Source organism: Oncorhynchus mykiss, chromosome 16, assembly GCF_057628025.1.
Source record: "Oncorhynchus mykiss isolate SJ-2025 chromosome 16, ASM5762802v1, whole genome shotgun sequence".
NCBI classification, from domain to species: Eukaryota; Metazoa; Chordata; class Actinopteri; order Salmoniformes; family Salmonidae; genus Oncorhynchus; species Oncorhynchus mykiss.
Window position 1 is genome coordinate 79,334,860 of NC_143037.1, and position 20,508 is coordinate 79,355,367.

Sequence of the window (20,508 nt, forward strand, 5' to 3'; positions counted from 1 at the left end):
AGTATTAAAGTAATTCAACTTTGTCCGGACTTACTGAGAATGTTATTGTAGTTGAATTCGTCTGTTGGTTTATTCAGTTGCCTGAGTTGCTTTCAACATCATTGCTGCCAGTTTTTAAGCCTTTTGTAAAAAGCTAAGATAGCTGGTAGAGGCAGACGGGAACAATAATAAAATGTTCTGTTGCGACCTCCAGTTGGCTCCTCTTTCCAATACTAAGAGGTTTTTTAAAAAGTGTTGTGATATAACGATTGCCTCATTGAAAATGTATGTGAAGTTGATATTTGGCTCTATCCCCGATCCCCAATGAATAAAAATACGTATTTTCAACGTCCTGAAAGATAGATAAAATACGTATTTTTGAGCACCTAAATGCACCTGATTTCAACGTCCGGGAAACATTTATATATTTTTGTATTGTTTCATGTTGGGGTGGTACGCAATACTTTTCAGATCAGAGTTGTAGAAATTGGACTTGCATTATCTCCTAACAAACAGCAGGTGGCGCGCTACCTCAAAAGACTACTTGTGGCTCGCTTTGAAAATAACCAAAGAAGGAGGAACCGGAAGCAACCATTTTCTGCAGATGTTTTTGAAAGAAAATCGTGCTAAATCAAAACATCTAAATGTGAAATCAAATGTTTTATTTTCTCATGCAGTGGTTGGACATTATTTCTCTACTCTACCCGGTTTTTCTGTAAGTGTCTCGCCCAACGCGATCCCCAGTCATCATGGTAAGTGAAAGAGCATCTCATCATTTTCAGCATCTAGCCATAGGGCATTGTCCATCTTCACAAAGCGGGATGATACGGTGATGTGTGTATGTGTGATTCTGCATCGCAAAACAGGTTTATATTCGTTTTTCTAGTCATGGTCGTTTCATGTTAAAAATTCTGATATACATTAATTCATGAATTCATTCGTTCAAAGTCATATGAAAAACAAATCAAAGTTTACACAAGCAGCACAATTAAATATTGGCAACATTTTTCCCAATTATTGCCAACATTTATCGAAAATTGGCAAAGAGCTGATTTGATTGGTCAAAATATTATTTTAGTGGAAGATCAGAATTGGGCTGCCAGTGTTACCACCGAGCAACAAGATGAATACAGATTTTAATAATATACTTTTTAATATGGATACCTAAAGCCAAATTCCAATTTCCTTAGTCAATCTATTATCGTTTTTTCTTTACTGAATATTGATTCTTCCTCTCATCTTTGTTGACATAATAAGAATTTAGCTAATTTAGGCTATCATCACCATGGGCAAATACACACACACACACACACACACACACACACACACACACACACACACTCCGGATGTATCAAATGTTGCTTCTGCTCCTCTACCCCTCAGGACAGTCACAGTGAGGTATCAGACCTCAACCCAGCCCCTGGCCCTGACAGACCTGTAGGACCCATGATGGAGGGGGGAAACGCACCTGTCTACTGTGTCTGTCGCAGACCTGACATCAACTGCTTCATGATGTAACTGTCTGTCTGTCTGTCTGTCTGTCTGTCTGTGTCTGAACGAACGAACGAACAAAGATGACAAACGACAGGACGGTGGAACAGGCCTCTCATATATGTGTTTCCGCTGTCTCTTGTCTCTGCAGTGGTTGTGACTGCTGTAACGAGTGGTTTCATGGTGACTGCATCGGCATATCAGAGAAGGCAGCTAAAGTCATCCGGGTGTGGTACTGTGAGAAATGTCGTGGTAAGTCTGTCCTCTGTTTTAGTAATGATGATAACCAAATAATGCAGACGTGTCGAGAAAAAGAGACAAACACGAAAACCATGGCACTCCTTTTGTGATCTAAACTGCCAATGAAGCAGTCTTAAAGGGATATGTACATCCAATCATTTAAATGAATTAAACCCACTGATTCTTGTGTTGTTATCTAGCCAAAGACGGGACCCTGGAGATAAAGTATCGTCCCAAGAAGACCAAGGAGAAGACGGAGAAGGAGACGGGAGATCAGGGGAAGAAGGAGACGGGAGACCAGGAGAAGAAGGAGACGGGAGACCAGGAGAAGAAGGAGACGGGAGACCAGGAGAAGAAGGAGACGGGAGACCAGGAGAAAAAGGAGACGGGAGACCAGGAGAAGACGGAGACGGGAGACCAGGAGAAGACGGAGAAGGAGACGGGAGACCAGGAGAAGACGGAGAAGCAGCATCACACTCCAGACCTGAATATAGAACACCGCCGAGGTTCACGGGTAACAACCAATAATTCACTGAATATATACAGAGCCTTCAGAAAGTATTCACACCCCTTGACATTTTCCACATGTTGTTGTGTTACAGCCTGAAATTAAAATGTATTAAATGTAGATTTGTTTTGGTCACTGGCCTACACACAATAGCCCATAATGACATCACAATACCCCATAATGACATCACAATACCCCACAATGACATCACAATACCATATAATGACAAAGTGGAATATTTTTTAAAACTTTTTTTTGTGCAGTTTAATTACAAATGAATTACTGAAATGTCTTGAGTCAAATAAGTACTTCACCCTTTTTCTATGGCAACATAAGTTCAGGAGTAAAAATGTGCTTAAACAAGTCACATAATACGTTTCATGACTAACTCTGTGGACTCCCTCTGTGGACTCCCTCTGTGGACTCACTCTGTGGACTCCCTCTGTGGACTGCCTCTGTGGACTCCCTCTGTGAACTCACTCTGTATACTCACTCTGTGGACTCACTCTGTATACTCACTCTGTGGACTCACTCGTATACAAATCTGATTCCTGGCCATACGCCTTGTGTCTGAACGGTCAAATCCTATTCCTGGCCATGTGCCTTGTGTCTGAACGGTCAAATCTGATTCCTGGCCATACGCCTTGTGTCTGAACGGTCAAATCTGATTCCTGGCCATGCGCCTTGTGTCTGAACGGTCAAATCTGATTCCTGGCCATGCGCTTTGTGTCTGAACGGTCAAATCTGATTCCTGGCCATACGCCTTGTGTCTGAACGGTCAAATCTGATTCCTGGCCATGCGCCTTGTGTCTGAACGGTCAAATCTGATTCCTGGCCATACGCCTTGTGTCTGAACGGTCAAATCTGATTCCTGGCCATGCGCCTTGTGTCTGAACGGTCAAATCTTATTCCTGGCCATGCGCCTTGTGTCTGAACGGTCAAATCTTATTCCTGGCCATGCGCCTTGTGTCTGAACGGTCAAATCTGATATTTGCCCCTGATATTTTTAGACTGTTATTTGACATATCTTATTGCTTGTTTGCTGCTCTGTTGACAGTTTGACAACAACATTTGGTAGCTTGTTCATTATTTACAAACAAATGAGTGAATGTGTTAAAATCTAAACAGCTACATAGCTGTGTCTAGCTAGCTAGTCGACTGTTGTGTCTAGGCTGCTAGTCGACTGTTGTGTCTAGCTAGCTAGTCGACTGTTGTGTCTAGCTAGCTAGTCGACTGTTGTGTCTAGCCTGCTAGTCGACTGTTGTGTCTAGCCAGCTAGTCGGCTGTTGTGTCTAGCTAGCTAGTCGACTGTTGTGTCTAGCCTGCTAGTCGACTGTTGTGTCTAGCTAGCTAGTCGACTGTTGTGTCTAGCTAGCTAGTCGGCTGTTGTGTCTAGCCAAAAAGGACTTGTTTTGAAAGTTGGATCATCTTATCCTTTGAAGCTTTAAAAGTCTTCTGACACTATGGTTTTTAACGTTCAAAGCAATTGGGAAACATCCATGGTAGGCATTATTGTCACCTTATCTTGATACATAACTTGTATCAACTACTGTGATATGTGGTTGTCTCACCTAGCTATCTGAATATACTAACTACTGTGATATGTGGTTGTCTCACCTAACTATCTGAATGTACTAACTACTGTGATATGTGGTTGTCCCACCTAGCTATCTGAATATACTAACTACTGTGATGTGGTTGTCTCACCTAGCTATCTGAATATGAATATACTAACTACTGTGATATGTGGTTGTCCACCTAGCTATCTGAATATACTAACTACTGTGATATGGTTGTCTCACCTAGCTATCTGAATATACTAACTACTGTGATATGTGGTTGTCTCACCTAGCTATCTGAAGATGAATATACTAATTACTGTGATATGTGGTTGTGTCACCTAGCTATCTGAATAAACTAACTACTGTGATATGTGGTTGTCCCACCTAGCTATCTGAAGATGAATATACTAATTACTGTGATATGTGGTTGTCTCACCTAGCTATCTGAATATGAATATACTAACTACTGTGATATGTGGTTGTCTCACCTAGCTATCTGAATATACTAACTACTGTGATATGTGGTTGTCTCACCTAGCTATCTGAAGATGAATATACTAATTACTGTGATATGTGGTTGTGTCACCTAGCTATCTGAATAAACTAACTACTGTGATATGTGGTTGTCCCACCTAGCTATCTGAAGATGAATATACTAATTACTGTGATATGTGGTTGTGTCACCTAGCTATCTGAATAAACTAACTACTGTGATATGTGGTTGTCCCACCTAGCTATCTGAATATACTAACTACTGTGATATGTGGTTGTCTCACCTAGCTATCTGAATATACTAACTACTGTGATATGTGGTTGTCCCACCTAGCTATCTGAATATACTAACTACTGTGATATGTGGTTGTCTCACCTAGCTATCTGAATATACTAACTACTGTGATATGTGGTTGTCCCACCTAGCTATCTGAATAAACTAACTACTGTGATATGTGGTTGTCCCACCTAGCTATCTGAAGATGAATATACTAATTACTGTGATATGTGGTTGTCTCACCTAGCTATTTGAATATACTAACTACTGTGATATGTGGTTGTCCACCTAGCTATCTGAATATATTAACTACTGTGATATGTGGTTGTCCCACCTAGCTATCTGAATATACTAACTACTGTGATATGGTTGTCTCACCTAGCTATCTGTATATAAATATACTAACTACTGTGATATGTGGTTGTCTGACCTAGCTATCTGAATATACTAACTACTGTAATATGTGGTTGTCCCACCCAGCTATCTGTATATGAATATACTAACTACTGTGATATGTGGTTGTCTCACCTAACTATCTGTATATGAATATACTAACTACTGTGATATGTGGTTGTCCCACCTAGCTATCTGAATATACTAACTACTGTGATATGTGGTTGTCCCACCTAGCTATCTGAATATACTAACTACTGTGATATGTGGTTGTCTCACCTAGCTATCTGAATATACTAACTACTGTGATATGTGGTTGTCTCACCTAGCTATCTGTATATGAATATACTAACTGTAAATCGCTCTGGATAATAGCGTCTGCTAAATGACTAAAATGTAAATTGTACACAGGCAAAGATCTGATTTGTTAAAGGCCAATAAGTGGTAAAAAGATCAGACTTGGGCTGCCTGTATAAACCCAGTGTGATTCCAGTGTGATTCCAATGTGATTCCAGTGTGATTACAATGTGATTCCAGTGTGATTCCAGTGTGATTCCAGTGTGATTCCAATGTGATTCCAGTGTGATTCCAGTGTGATTCCAATGTGATTCCAGTGTGATTCCAATATGATTCCAGTGTGATTCCAGTGTGATTCCAGTGTGATTCCAATGTGATTTCAGTGTGATTCCAGTGTGATTCCAATGTGATTCCAGTGTGATTCCAGTGTGATTCCAGTGTGATTACAATGTGATTCCAGTGTGATTCCAGTGTGATTACAATGTGATTCCAGTGTGATTCCAGTGTGATTCCAGTGTGATTCCAATGTGATTCCAGTGTGATTCCAATGTGATTCCAGTGTGATTCCAGTGTGATTCCAGTGTGATTCCAGTGTGATTCCAATGTGATTCCAGTGTGATTTCAGTGTGATTCCAGTGTGATTCCAATGTGATTCCAGTGTGATTACAATGTGATTCCAGTGTGATTCCAGTGTGATTCCAATGTGATTCCAGTGTGATTCCAATGTGATTCCAGTGTGATTCCAGTGTGATTCCAATGTGATTCCAGTGTGATTCCAGTGTGATTCCAGTGTGATGCCAATGTGATTCCAGTGTGATTCCAATGTGATTCCAGTGTGATTCCAGTGTGATTCCAATATGATTCCAGTGTGATTCCAGTGTGATTCCAATGTGATTCAGTGTGATTCCCTTGTGTGCAGGTGAAGCGTTCGGCCCGTATGTGTGGAGAGTGTGAGCCGTGCAGGAGGACTGAGGACTGTGCTCAGTGTGATTTCTGTAAAGACATGAAGAAGTTTGGAGGACCCAATAAGATCAGACAGAAGTGCAGGCTCCGGCAGTGTGACGTTCGAGCTCGGGTGAGTCCATAAAGGTAGATAGATGGTTCATTTGGACCGTAGACTCATTTACAACTAATGAAGCCTCTGAAATGGACATTGTTGTAGCGACATCTAACCCAAACACCTAGCAAACTCGTCAAGGAGGTTTGGATTTCTTTACCTAAAAGATGTTGGGTTGACATTCCGTCTATCTCTCTCTCTCTCTATCTCTCTCTCTCTCGTTCTCTCTCGCTCTCTCTACTCACTCCCTATCCTCTCCCTCTCTCTCTCTCTCTGTCTCTCTCTCTCTCTCTCTCTCTCTCTCTCTATCTCTCTCTCTCTGTCTCTCGCTCTCTCTACTCACTCCCTATCCTCTCCCTCTCTCTCTCTGTCTCTCTCTCTCTCTCTCTCTCTCTCTCTCTGTCTCTGTCTGTCTCTCTCTCTCTCTCTCTCTCTCTCTCTCTCTGTCTCTCTCTCTCTGTCTCTGTCTCTCTCTCTCTCTCTCTCTCTCTCTCTCTCTCTCTCTGTCTCTCTCTCTCTCTCTCTCTCTCTCTCTCCCTCTCTCTCTCCCTCTCTCACTGTCTCTCTCTCTCTCTCTCTGTCTCTCTGTCTCTCTCTCGCTGTAGAAAATGCTTCGTGTAAAAGATGAGGAGTTTGCCCTGTCTGGTCGGGGGGCCAGAGGGAGTCTGAGAAGAGGGGGGCCTCTGTTTGATGACTACAGTGAGAATGAGATGGAGCTCTACCAGCAGTACAAGGCTGCAGGCTACGAGGATAACAATATGGTACACACACACACGGACGGACGGACGGACAGACACACAGACAGACAGACAGACAGACAGACAGACAGACAGACAGACGGACACCCGCTCACACACGGACGGACAGACACACACACACACACATACATACAGTATACTAGCTTTGTTAGCTTTGTTAGTTAAACGTGATACATGAATACATTTTTATTGACTGATTGATCGATTCATTTATTGATTGATTATCTCCTGTGGTATCTATGCAGCCATGGCATAGTGATGATGAGGAAGCGGCCTTTGACCCCGTGCAGCGGAAGAGGGCTGTGAAGGTCAAGCACGTCAAGAGACGAGAGAAGAGATGGGACAAGAAGGACAAGGTACAGAAGGCACTAGACCTTTCTCCATAACGCCATGGGATGTGTTTTGTGTTGCAAAAGCAATGTGGGGGGAAAAACAGTCGAATTGACCATAAACCTAATTGTAATCTGGCAGCGTGATTTAATTTCAAACTTTTCTTCAACAATACGTAATATATTTACAGAGATATTAGAGAGATATTATAGAGAAATATATTATAGAGAAATATATTATAGATATATTATAGAGATATATGTTATAGAGATATTATAGAGAGATATATTATAAAGATATATATTATAGATTTATTATAGAGATATATATTATAGAGATATATTATAGAGAGATATATTATAGAGAGATATATTATAGAGATATTATAGAGAGTGATATTATAGAGAGATATAATAGAGATATACATTATAGAGAGATATAATAGAGATATGTTATAGAGAGATATATTAGAGATACATAATAGAGATATTATAGAGAGATATATTATGAAGATATATTATAGAGATATTATAGAAAGTGATATTATAGAGAGATATATTATAGAGATATTATAGAGAGAGATATTATAGAAAGATGCTTTATAGAGACATATATTATAGAGATATATAATAGAGATATTATAGAGAGATATATTATGAAGATATAGAAAGATATATTATAAAGAGATATATTATAGAAATATATATTATAGAGAGATATATATTACAGAGAGATATATTATAGATATGTTATGGAGATATAGAGAGATATATTATAAAGATAAATATTATAGAAAGATATTATAGATATATTATAGAGAGATATATATTATAGAGAGATATATTATAGATATATTATAGAGATATTGAGATATATATATTATAGAGATATGTATTATAGAGAGATATATATTATAGAGATATATATTGTAGAGATATATTATAGAAAGATGTATTATAGGGAGATATATTATAGAGATATATATTATAGTGATATCTTTTAGAGAGATATATTATAGAGATATATATTATAGAGAGATATATTATAGAGATATATATTATAGAAATATATATTATAGATATATTATAGAGAAATATATATTATTGAGAGATATATTATAGAGAGATATATATTATAGAGAGATGTATTATAGAGAGATATATTGTAGAGATATATATTATAGATATATTATAGAGATATATTATAGCGATATATATTATGGATATATTATAGAGATATATATTATAGAAAGATGTATTATAGAGAGATATATTATAGAAAGATGTATTATAGAGAGATATATTATAGAGAGATATATATTAGAGATATATATTATAGAAATATATATTATAGATATATTATAGAGAAATATATATTATAGAGAGATTATAGATATATTATAGAGATATTATAGAGATTTATATTTTAGAGCTATATATTATAGATATATTATAGAGATATATTATAGCGATATATATTATGGATATATTATAGAGAGATATATTATAGAGATATAAAGAGATATATATTATAGAGAGGTAAATTATGGAGATATAGAGATATATATTATAGAGATATATTATAGAGAGATATATTATAGAGATATAAAGATATATATATTATAGAGAGATATATTATTATTATATTATAGAGAACTATAGAGAGAGATATTATGGAGATATAGAGAGATATACTATAGAGATATATTATAGAGAGATATATTATAGAGATATAAAGATATATATATTATAGAGAGATATATTATGGAGATATAGAGAGATATATTATAGAGATATATTATAGAGATATACTATAGAGAGATATATTATAGAGATATAAAGAGATATATATTATACAAAGATATATTATGGAGATATAGAGAGATATATTATGGAGATATAGAGAGATATATTATAGAGACACTATAGAGAGATATATTATAGAGATATACTATAGAAAGATATATTATGGAGATAAGGAGATATATATTATAGAGATATACTATAGAGAGATATATTATGGAGATATAGAGATATACTATAGAGAGATATACTATAGAGAGATATATTATGGAGATATAGAGATATACTATAGAGAGATATATTATAGAGATATAAAGAGATATATATTATAGAGAGATATATTATGGAGATATAGAGAAATATATTATAGATATATATTATAGAGATATATATTATAGAGATATAAAGATATATATATATATATATATATATATATATATATATATAAGGAGAGATATATTATAGAGATATATAATAGAGAGATATATTATGGAGATATAGAGATATACTATAGAGAGATATATTATAGAGATATACTATAGAGAGATATATTATAGAGATATAAAGAGATATATATAAGGAGAGATATAGAGAGATATATTATGGAGATATAGAGAGATATACAGTGCCTTGCGAAAGTATTCGGCCCCCTTGAACTTTGCGACCTTTTGCCACATTTCAGGCTTCAAACATAAAAATATAAAACTGTATTTTTTTGTGAAGAATCAACAACAAGTGGGACACAATCATGAAGTGGAACGACATTTATTGGAAATTTCAAACTTTTTTAACAAATCAAAAACTGAAAAATTGGGCGTGCAAAATTATTCAGCCCTCTTAAGTTAATACTTTGTAGCGCCACCTTTTGCTGCGATTACAGCTGTAAGTCGCTTGGGGTATGTCTCTATCAGTTTTGCACATCGAGAGACTGAATTTTTTTCCCATTCCTCCTTGCAAAACAGCTCGAGCTCAGTGAGGTTGGATGGAGAGCATTTGTGAACAGCAGTTTTCAGTTCTTTCCACAGATTCTCGATTGGATTCAGGTCTGGACTTTGACTTGGCCATTCTAACACCTGGATATGTTTATTTTTGAACCATTCCATTGTAGATTTTGCTTTATGTTTTGGATCATTGTCTTGTTGGAAGACAAATCTCCTTCCCAGTCTCAGGTCTTTTGCAGACTCCATCAGGTTTTCTTCCAGAATGGTCCTGTATTTGGCTCCATCCATCTTCCCATCAATTTTAACCATCTTCCCTGTCCCTGCTGAAGAAAAGCAGGCCCAAACCATGATGCTGCCACCACCATGTTTGACAGTGGGGATGGTGTGTTCAGCTGTGTTGCTTTTACGCCAAACATAACGTTTTGCATTGTTGCCAAAAAGTTCAATTTTGGTTTCATCTGACCAGAGCACCTTCTTCCACATGTTTGGTGTGTCTCCCAGGTGGCTTGTGGCAAACTTTACGACACTTTTTATGGATATCTTTAAGAAATGGCTTTCTTCTTGCCACTCTTCCATAAAGGCCAGATTTGTGCAATATACGACTGATTGTTGTCCTATGGACAGAGTCTCCCACCTCAGCTGTAGATCTCTGCAGTTCATCCAGAGTGATCATGGGCCTCTTGGCTGCATCTCTGATCAGTCTTCTCCTTGTATGAGCTGAAAGTTTAGAGGGACGGCCAGGTCTTGGTAGATTTGCAGTGGTCTGATACTCCTTCCATTTCAATATTATCGCTTGCACAGTGCTCCTTGGGATGTTTAAAGCTTGGGAAATCTTTTTGTATCCAAATCCGGCTTTAAACTTCTTCACAACAGTATCTCGGACCTGCCTGGTGTGTTCCTTGTTCTTCATGATGCTCTCTGCGCTTTTAACGGACCTCTGAGACTATCACAGTGCAGGTGCATTGATACGGAGACTTGATTACACACAGGTGGATTGTATTTATCATCATTAGTCATTTAGGTCAACATTGGATCATTCAGAGATCCTCACTGAACTTCTGGAGAGAGTTTGCTGCACTGAAAGTAAAGGGGCTGAATAATTTTGCACGCCCAATTTTTCAGTTTTGATTTGTTAAAAAAGTTTGAAATATCCAATAAATGTCGTTCCACTTCATGATTGTGTCCCACTTGTTGTTGATTCTTTACAAAAAAATACAGTTTTTTATCTTTATGTTTGAAGCCTGAAATGTGGCAAAAGGTCGCAAAGTTCAAGGGGGCCGAATACTTTCGCAAGGCACTGTATTATAGAGATATATTATAGAGATATAAAGAGATATATATTATAGAGATATACTATAGAGAGATATATTATAGAGATATATATTATAGAGATATACTATAGAGAGATATATTATAGAGATATATATTTATAGAGATATATTATGGAGATATAGAGAGATATATTATGGACATAGAGAGATATATTATAGAGATATATATTACAGAGATATATATTATAGAGATATAAAGATATATATATATGATAGAGATATTCTATAGAGAGATATATTATGGAGATAAGGAGAGATATATTATAGAGATATACTATAGAGAGATATATTATGGAGATATAGAGATATACTATAGAAAGATATATTATGGAGATAAGGAGAGATATATTATAGAGATATACTATAGAGAGATATATTATGGAGATAATAGAGATATACTGTAGAGAGATATATTATAGAGATATATTATAGAGAGATATATTATGGAGATATAGAGAGATATATTATAGAGATATACTATAGAGAGATATATTATAAAGAGATATAAAGAGATATATATTATAGAGAGATATATTATGGAGATATAGAGAGATATATTATAGAGATACTATAGAGAGATATATTTTGGAGATATAGAGAGATATATTATAGAGATATTATAGAGAGAGGTATTATAGATATATGATAAACGGTTGACTATTTCTGTACTGCTCAGTTGACTGAAGTCCAGTTAATCCAACCACCTCCTATATTGTCCCTTGTTTCCCCCCCAGAAGGAGGTGCGTCGCCACAAGCAGAAGCTGAAGCACCGTGAGCGACTGAAGCACAGTGAGAGGGGTGGCGGGGGCGGCGGCGAGGCTCGGGGGGACAGTGGTGGAGGAGGAGGGGGGATGAGACAGTGTTTGGGACCAGGGTGTGTGGAGGTCGCCAGGGCCGGCTCCAAATACTGCTCAGAGGACTGCGGCATGAAACTGGCTACCAAGTAAGAGGAATTACTTATTAAACACACAACAGAATCATTCACGAAAACAATGTACTGTCAATTAAGTAGCAAACCCTTAATCAATGTAAAATATTTATTGTCTGAATCACTTAAAGTTATGTTAAAACATTTGTTTGTAATGTTTTATCACAAACATAATATAGTCTTTAAATGCTTTGATTGGGCCTGTTTGTCTGATGAGAGTAGGAAACTTGAAGGAAACTTGTAGGAAATTTGAAGGAAACTTGTAGGAGAAACTTGTAGGAAACTTGAAGGAAACTTGAAGGAAACTTGAAGGAAACTTGTAGGAAACTTGTAGGAAACTTGAAGGAAACTTGTAGGAAACTTGAAGGAAACTTGAAGGAAACTTGTAGGAAACTTGAAGGAAACTTGAAGGAAACTTGTAGGAAACTTGAAGGAAACTTGTAGGAAACTTGAAGGAAACTTGTAGGAAACTTGTAGGAAACTTGAAGGAAACCTTTTGGACATGTATCTGTTTCCATCTGTCTCTCTGCCCATCCTTATGCCCCCCCCCCCCCCCCCCCCCAACCAGCCGTATCTATGAGAATACAGCAGTGACAGCAGGCTCCCTGCCTTCGGAAAGTATTCATACCCCTTGACTTATTCCACATTTTACCGTGATACAGCCATCTACACACAATATAATAATGACAAAGTGTTTTTGTTGTATTTTTTATTTGTTTTCAGTTTTTCTTGTTTTTCAATCAAAAAAAATCAAACAAACACAAATAATAGAATCAAAATAGAATATCTAACAAAACAAACATATTTCCAGCTTTAGCTGTATTAAAACCCCAGGTAGTCTTTCATTGGAACTGACAGATACAGACAGTCTTCCATTGGAACTGACAGATAGAGACAGTCTTCCATTGGAACAGACAGATAGAGACAGTCTTTCATTGGAACTGACAAATACAGACAGTCTTCCATTGGAACTGACAGATAGAGACAGTCTTCCATTGGAACTGACAGATACAGACAGTCTTCCATTGGAACTGACAGATACAGACAGTCTTCCATTGGAACAGACAGATACAGACAGTCTTCCATTGGAACTGACAGATACAGACAGTCTTCCATTGGAACAGACAGATACAGACAGTCTTCCATTGGAACAGACAGTCTTCCATTGGAACTGACAGATACAGACAGTCTTCCATTGGAACAGACAGATACAGACAGTCTTCCATTGGAACCGACAGATAGAGACAGTCTTCCATTGGAACTGACAGATAGAGACAGTGTTCCATTGGAACTGACAGATAGAGACAGACATATTGTCTTCATAGAGCTGGTGAGTGGAAGATTGAGAGGACAAACAATGGACTTGTTCAAATGTATCTTATGGCTTGAAAACTTGCCCTACTGAGCAATTGTGTCTAAAATGAGAGGGAGGGATTTCTCAGGGTTGGATACGTAGAGCAAGACATCATCCACGTAGAGAGAAATCTTGTGCTGAAGGCCGTCTGCAGAAACACCCATAATAGTTAGATTGCTCCTTATATGAACTCTGCCAAAGGCTCCGCCCCTAACAAGTAAAGCAGGGGGACAGAGAGCATCCTTGTCTTGTGCCACATCAGACCGTTAGTAGTCACCATGGCATTTGGATGACAGTATAGGGACAAAATCCATTTAATAAAGTTTGGGCCCATATTGAACTTTTCTAACAGAAAGCTCCACTCCATCCTGTCGAATGCCTCCCAGCCTCCAGTGAAGCTAGCAGGACAGTGGTGTGGAACACCTTCTCAGCCTCCAGTGAAGCCAGCAGGACAGTGGTGTAGAACACCTTATCAGCCTCCAGTGAAGCCAGCAGGACAGTGGTGTGGAACACCTTCTCAGCCTCCAGTGAAGCTAGCAGGACAGTGGTGTGGAACACCTTCTCAGCCTCCAGTGAAGCTAGCAGGACAGTGGTGTGGAACACCTTCTCAGCCTCCAGTGAAGCCAGCAGGACAGTGGTGTGGAACACCTTCTCAGCCTCCAGTGAAGCCAGCAGGACAGGGGTGTGGAACGGCTTCTCAGCCTCCAGTGAAGCTAGCAGGACAGGGGTGTGGAACGGCTTCTCAGTCTCCAGTGAAGCCAGCAGGACAGGGGTGTAGAACACCTTCTCAACCTCCAGTGAAGCCAGCAGGACAGGGGTGTGGAACACCTTCTCAGCCTCCAGTGAAACCAGCAGGACAGGGGTGTGGAACGCCTTCTCAGCCTCCAGTGAAGCCAGCAGGACAGGGGTGTGGAACGCCTTCTCAGCCTCCAGTGAAGCCAGCAGGACAGGCGTGTGGAACACCTTCTCAGCCTCCAGTGAAGCCAGCAGGACAGGGGTGTGGAACACCTTCTCAGCCTCCAGGGAAGCCAGCAGGACAGTGGTGTGGAACACCTTCTCAGCCTCCAGGGAAGCCAGCAGGACAGGGGTGTGGAACACCTTCTCAGCCTCCAGTGAAGCCAGCAGGACAGGGGTGTGGAACACCTTCTCAGCCTCCAGGGAAGCCAGCAGGACAGGGGTGTGGAACACCTTCTCAGCCTCCAGCAGGACAGGAGTCTTCTGAGCGTTTACTTGATCAATAATATCAACAAGTCTGAGAATGTTATCAGAAGAGTACCTGTCTTTAATAAATCCAGTTTGGTCCGCTTTTATTATTTTGGGAAGAAGAGTGGACCAGAAGGACGAGCAGGATAGAGGGTCCTTGTCTTTTTTGAGCAACACTTTAATGTGGGTTGTGTACATAGTCTGGGAGAGCTCTGTATTTGCAAAAAAATATCATCCAGCATTGGCATGAAAATAGGGCTAAGCTGGGGCCAAAAAGCTTTCTGGGAAACACGTCTGGGCCTGGGAACTTGTTAGGTGGCATGGAGGTAATTGCCTCTAGGACCTCCTCAGGAGTGAAGGGGGAGATGAGATCTTCTTGGTCGGTCTCTGATAGTTTAGGTAGCGAGATTCCCTCTAGGAAGGAATGGAGTTCTGCATCTGTATGTTTTCTCTCAGAAGTATATACTTTCAAGTAAAAATCGTGAAAAGTTCAAATGTATCTTATTTGGATCATATGTGAACTCGTCATCAATGGTTCGGATGATTGTGGCCTTTTTTTAATTGGTAAGCAAGCAATCTGCTAGGCCTATTGCTATACTCATGGTGTTTCTGTTTAGTAAAGACAACTTGTTTTATCTCCCGTGTCACGTTCTGACCTTAGTTCCTTTGTTATGTCTTTGTTTTAGTTTGGTCAGGGCGTGAGTTGGGTTGGGTACTCTGTTCTTTTTTCTATGTTGTAGTTTTGTGTTTGGCCTGGTATGGTTCTCAATCAGAGGCAGTTGTCGTTCGTTGTCTCTGATTGAGAATCATACTTAGGTAGCCTTTTCCCACCTGTGTTTTGTGGGTGTTTATTTCCTGTTTAGTGTTTTTTCATTCACCTTATGGGACTGTTCGTTTGTCGTTTATTGTTTTGTTCCATGTTCAGTTATTTTATTAAAAACATGAACACTTACCACGCTGTGCCTTGGTCCTCATCTCCTTCCACCGAAGACAACTGTTACATCCCGAGTATAGTCCAAGTTTAGTTTGGCTTTGGCTGCTTTAAGTTGACTCCAGGAGGCGCTGTCTGGGGATTGTTTATGTACTTTTCCGCAGCGTTGGGAGCTGGAATGCTTTTTTTCTGAGAGGAAGCATATGCTTCCTGGAGAGTCTTTGTTGTCTTGTGTGTAGTCGTCTATCCATGTAGTAAGCAATGTATGGAACGCTTCATTTGATAGCATGGAGGTGTTGAATTTCCAGCTCTTTGACCTCGGGATGTTTCTGCAGAGGTCAAAGCGCAGGTGGACAAAGGCGTGATCTGAAAGTGCTATGGGTCCGAGTGTACAAGTGGCAGAATTGCTGAAAATCTTTGGGATAAAAATGTACGCTACTATACGAGAGTAGGTGTTATGGACATGAAAGCAGGGGTATCTGTGTTATGTGCATATGTATTTAAGATAGTAATTAGTTGCCCATACAATGACCCAGTTTTTAAAATAAATCTCCCCTCCGGATCAGATATGTTTTTGTCAATTATGAATGGAACATTCTTATGGATAAGTATGGCTGTACCTCTACTGTTTGATTTGAAACATGAGAAATACACCTGTCCCACCCAAGTTCTGCATGTTCGGCATCACAGAGGTGTGTCTCTTGTAATAGCTCAATGTCTGCTTTTTCCTTTTTTCAGAGCACATAGTATCTTTATTGCCTGACCTAGTCTACGGTAGTTCCATGACCTAGTCTATGGTAGTTCCATGACCTAGTCTATGGTAGTTCCATGACCTAGCCTATGGTAGTTCCATGACCTAGCCTATGGTAGTTCCATGACCTAGCCTATGGCAGTTCCCTGACCTAGTCTATGGTAGTTCCATGACCTAGTCTATGGCAGTTCCTTGACCTAGTCTATGGCAGTTCTGTGACCCAGCTTATGGCAGTTCCGTGACCTAGTCTACGGTAGTTCCGTGACCTAGCCCATGGCAGTTTCGTGACCTAGCCTATGGCAGTTTCGTGACCAAGCCTATGGCAGTTTCGTGACCAAGCCTATGGCAGTTCCATGACCTAGCCTATGGCAGTTCCATGACCTAGCCTATGGCAGTGTTACCTAAAAATGGACCAATTGAAAGTGTGGGTTCACAGCTCCAATCCAGATGTTTTGGGAATTACTGAGACATAGTTAAGGAAGAGTGTTTTGAACATCTTTTTTGACAAGACAGATCTTCCAAAGGTGGGGGAGTGACAATCTTTACCAAGGAACACCTTCAGTGCTCGGTTGTCTCCACCAAATCTGTCCCCAGACAATTTGATTTGCTGGTTTTAAGCATTAAACTTTCAAATAGCTCTTTGTTGACTGTTGCTGGGTGTTATCGTCCTCCATCAGCACCGGCCTGTACCCTGCCTGCCCTAAACTCTCTCCTGGCCCCTTACACTAAGTCTGAATTTGTCCTGCTAGGTGTCCTAAACTGAGACATGCTTAAACCACCTGACCAAATCCTAAAGCCATGGGACTCCCTAAATATTTCTCAGATTGTTAACAATTCCACAAGGTAGGACTCCAAACACCCAGAAAAGGCTACTCTCCTCGATGTCATCCTCACAAATAATCCTGATAGTTATCAGTGTGGTGTTTTCTGTAATAACCTTAGTGATCACTGTTTTACAGCCTGTGTTCGTAATGGCTGCTCAGTGAAACAACCTGTCCTGACTTGTTATAGACACTCTCTAAAAAACTTCAATGAGTAAGCCTTCCTTCATGACCTGGCCTCTGTATATTGGTATACAATCAGCTTGATCCCCTCTGTCGAAGACGCTTGGACCTTCTTTTCATTAACAAATACACGCCCATAAAGAAAATGAGAATTAAAAACAGGTTCAGCCCCTGGTTCGACCTTGATCTGGCGGAGTTACTCCACCTCAACAATTGCATTTGGCAAATCGCTCGGCACACGCATACTCTGGCTGACTGGCTCTTGTTCAGGCAAATGTGAAATAAGTGCACTCAGGTGATCCGGAAGGCCAAAGTTTGTTACTTTAAGGAGCAGCTCTCTCTCTGTGGGTCTAACCCCAAGAAGTTCTGGAAAACAGTTAAAGACCTGGAGAATAAACCCTCCTCCTCCCAGATGCCGTTGTCCCTTAATGTTGATGATGTGGTTGTTACTGACTAGAAGCACATGGCTGAGCTCTTTAATCACCACTTCATTAAGTCAGGATTCCTATTTGACTCAGCCATGCCTCCTTGCCCATCCAACATTTCCTCATCTCTCACCCCTTCTAATGCGACTAGGCCTTGTGGCGAAATCTGCACAGAGCCTTCACCGTGCACTGCCACTTTAAGAGCGCATGAGCAGTAAGGAAGAAGAATATAAAGAGAGCTCGTTCAGCTCTTTGGGGAGGGGCTCTTTGGTGGCGCGACAGTTTGATTGTGTGTGCTGTGCTGCAGAAGTTTTGTTTGTGTTCAGCGTGTGTAGTTTATAGAGTATTTAACTCAATCATCGGTGTAATCGCTCTAGGTCGTGGTTGTTTTAGTTTGGAACCACGCCCGTTATGGATCGCATGGATTAGTAGCAACATTGTTGCGAAGCTTTAACATACAAACCAACAAACCATCGGACAGTCAGACAGTACACCTGCACGCCTGAAGACCACAGCTAAGATCTCTCTTGTTCTCTTTCTCTTTTTCTCTTCCCTCTATCGTTCCAGTGCTTTACCCTGAAACAGACTCTCTATTTTTCCAATGCACTTCCCATTGAAGTGCATTAGAGCTGGACTATTATTGCCCTGCCTGAAGTATTTGGACATTTTAGTTAAAAGGGAGTGTAACGGTTTTCTTCGTGAGAAGGAGAGTCGGACCAAAATGCAGCGTGTAGATTGCGATCCATGTTTTAATGAACAAACGTAAAACACGAATCAATACAATAAACTTAACGAAAACCAAAACAGCCTATACTTGTGGAACCTAACACAGAACAATGACACTAAGGACAATCACCCACGACAAACTCAAAGAATATGGCTGCCTAAATATGGTTCCCAATCAGAGACAACGATAAACACCTGCCTCTGATTGAGAACCACTTCAGACAGCCATAGACTTAGCTAGAACACCCCACTAGCTACAATCCCCATACATACACACCACATACAAAAACCCATGCCACACCCTGGCCTGACCAAATAAATAAAGATAAACACAAAATACTTTGACCAGGGTGTGACAGAACCCCCCCCCTAAGGTGCGGAATCCCGAACGCACCTCAAAACAATAGGGAGGGTCCGGGTGGGCGTCTGTCCATGGTGGCGGCTCCGGCGCGGGACGTGGACCCCACTCAATCAATGTCTTAGTCCCTTCTCCTCGCGTCCCTGGATAGTCCACCCTCGCCGCCGACCATGGCCTAGTAGTCCTCACCCAGAACCCCACTGGACTGAGGAGCAGATCGGGACTGAGGGGCAGCTCGGGACTGAGGCAGCTCGGGACTGAGGGGAAGCTCAGGCAGGTTGATGAATCTACCAGATCCTGGCTGGCTGGCGGTTTCGGCAGATCCTGGCTGACTGGCAGATCTGGAAGAGTCTGGTCGACTGGCAGATCTGGAAGAGTCTGGTCGACTGGCAGATCTGGAAGAGTCTGGTCGACTGGCAGATCTGGAAGAGTCTGGTCGACTGGCAGATCTGGAAGAGTCTGGTCGACTGGCAGATCTGGAAGAGTCTGGTCGACTGGCAGATCTGGAAGAGTCTGGTCGACTGGCAGATCTGGAAGAGTCTGGTCGAATGGCAGATCTGGAAGAGTCTGGTCGACTGGCAGATCTGGAAGAGTCTGGTCGACTGGCAGATCTGGAAGAGTCTGGTCGACTGGCAGATCTGGAAGAGTCTGGTCGACTGGCAGATCTGGAAGAGTCTGGTCGACTGGCAGATCTGGAAGAGTCTGGTCGACTGGCAGATCTGGAAGAGTCTGGTCGACTGGCAGATCTGGAAGAGTCTGGTCGACTGGCAGATCTGGAAGAGTCTGGTCGACTGGCAGATCTGGAAGAGTCTGGTCGACTGGCAGATCTGGAAGAGTCTGGTCGACTGGCAGATCTGGAAGAGTCTGGTCGACTGACAGATCTGGAAGAGTCTGGTCGACTGGCAGCTCTGGCTGCTCCATGCTGACTGGCTGCTCCATGATGACTGGCAGCTCTGGCTGCTCCATGCTGACTGGCTGCTCCATGCTGACTGGCAGCTCTGGCTGCTCCATGCTGACTGGCTGCTCCATGCTGACTGGCAGCTCTGGCTGCTCCATGCTAACTGGCTGCTCCATGCTGACTGACAGCTCTGGCTGCTCCATGCTAACTGGCAGCTCTGGCGGCTCCTTGCAGACTGGCAGCTCTGGCGGCTCCTTGCAGACTGGCAGCTCTGGCGGCTCCTTGCAGACTGGCAGCTTTGGCGGCATCCTGCAGACAGGCAGCTCTGGCGGCTCCTTGCAGACTGGCAGCTCCTTGCAGACTGGCTGCTCTATGATGACTGGCAGCTCTGGCTGCTCTATACTGACTGGCAGCTCTGGCTGCTCCTTGCAGACTGGCAGCTCCTTGCAGACTGGCAGCTCCTTGCAGACTG

The 20,508-nt window shown here is 40.9% G+C and overlaps 1 protein-coding gene across 3 annotated transcripts in view; it reads left to right on the top strand.

Moving 5' to 3' along the window:
- The first annotated feature begins 540 nt into the window (after positions 1-540).
- LOC110491185 (CXXC-type zinc finger protein 1) overlaps positions 541-20,508 on the top strand; it is a 35,669-nt gene continuing 15,701 nt past the window's right edge. For 2 of the 3 annotated variants that reach the window (XR_016487560.1, XM_090204044.1), the window contains exons 1-8: positions 541-731; positions 1,363-1,493; positions 1,622-1,722; positions 1,911-2,224; positions 6,159-6,314; positions 6,902-7,057; positions 7,300-7,410; positions 12,193-12,401. Coding sequence is in view for 2 of the 3 variants with exons in the window: in XM_090204044.1 (XP_090060170.1) it covers positions 729-731; positions 1,363-1,493; positions 1,622-1,722; positions 1,911-2,224; positions 6,159-6,314; positions 6,902-7,057; positions 7,300-7,410; positions 12,193-12,401 (1,181 nt within the window). In the remaining variant the exon portion in view is untranslated. The remainder of the gene's footprint in view (positions 732-1,362; positions 1,494-1,621; positions 1,723-1,910; positions 2,225-6,158; positions 6,315-6,901; positions 7,058-7,299; positions 7,411-12,192; positions 12,402-20,508) is intronic. The other variant, XM_090204045.1, reaches the window with a different exon arrangement.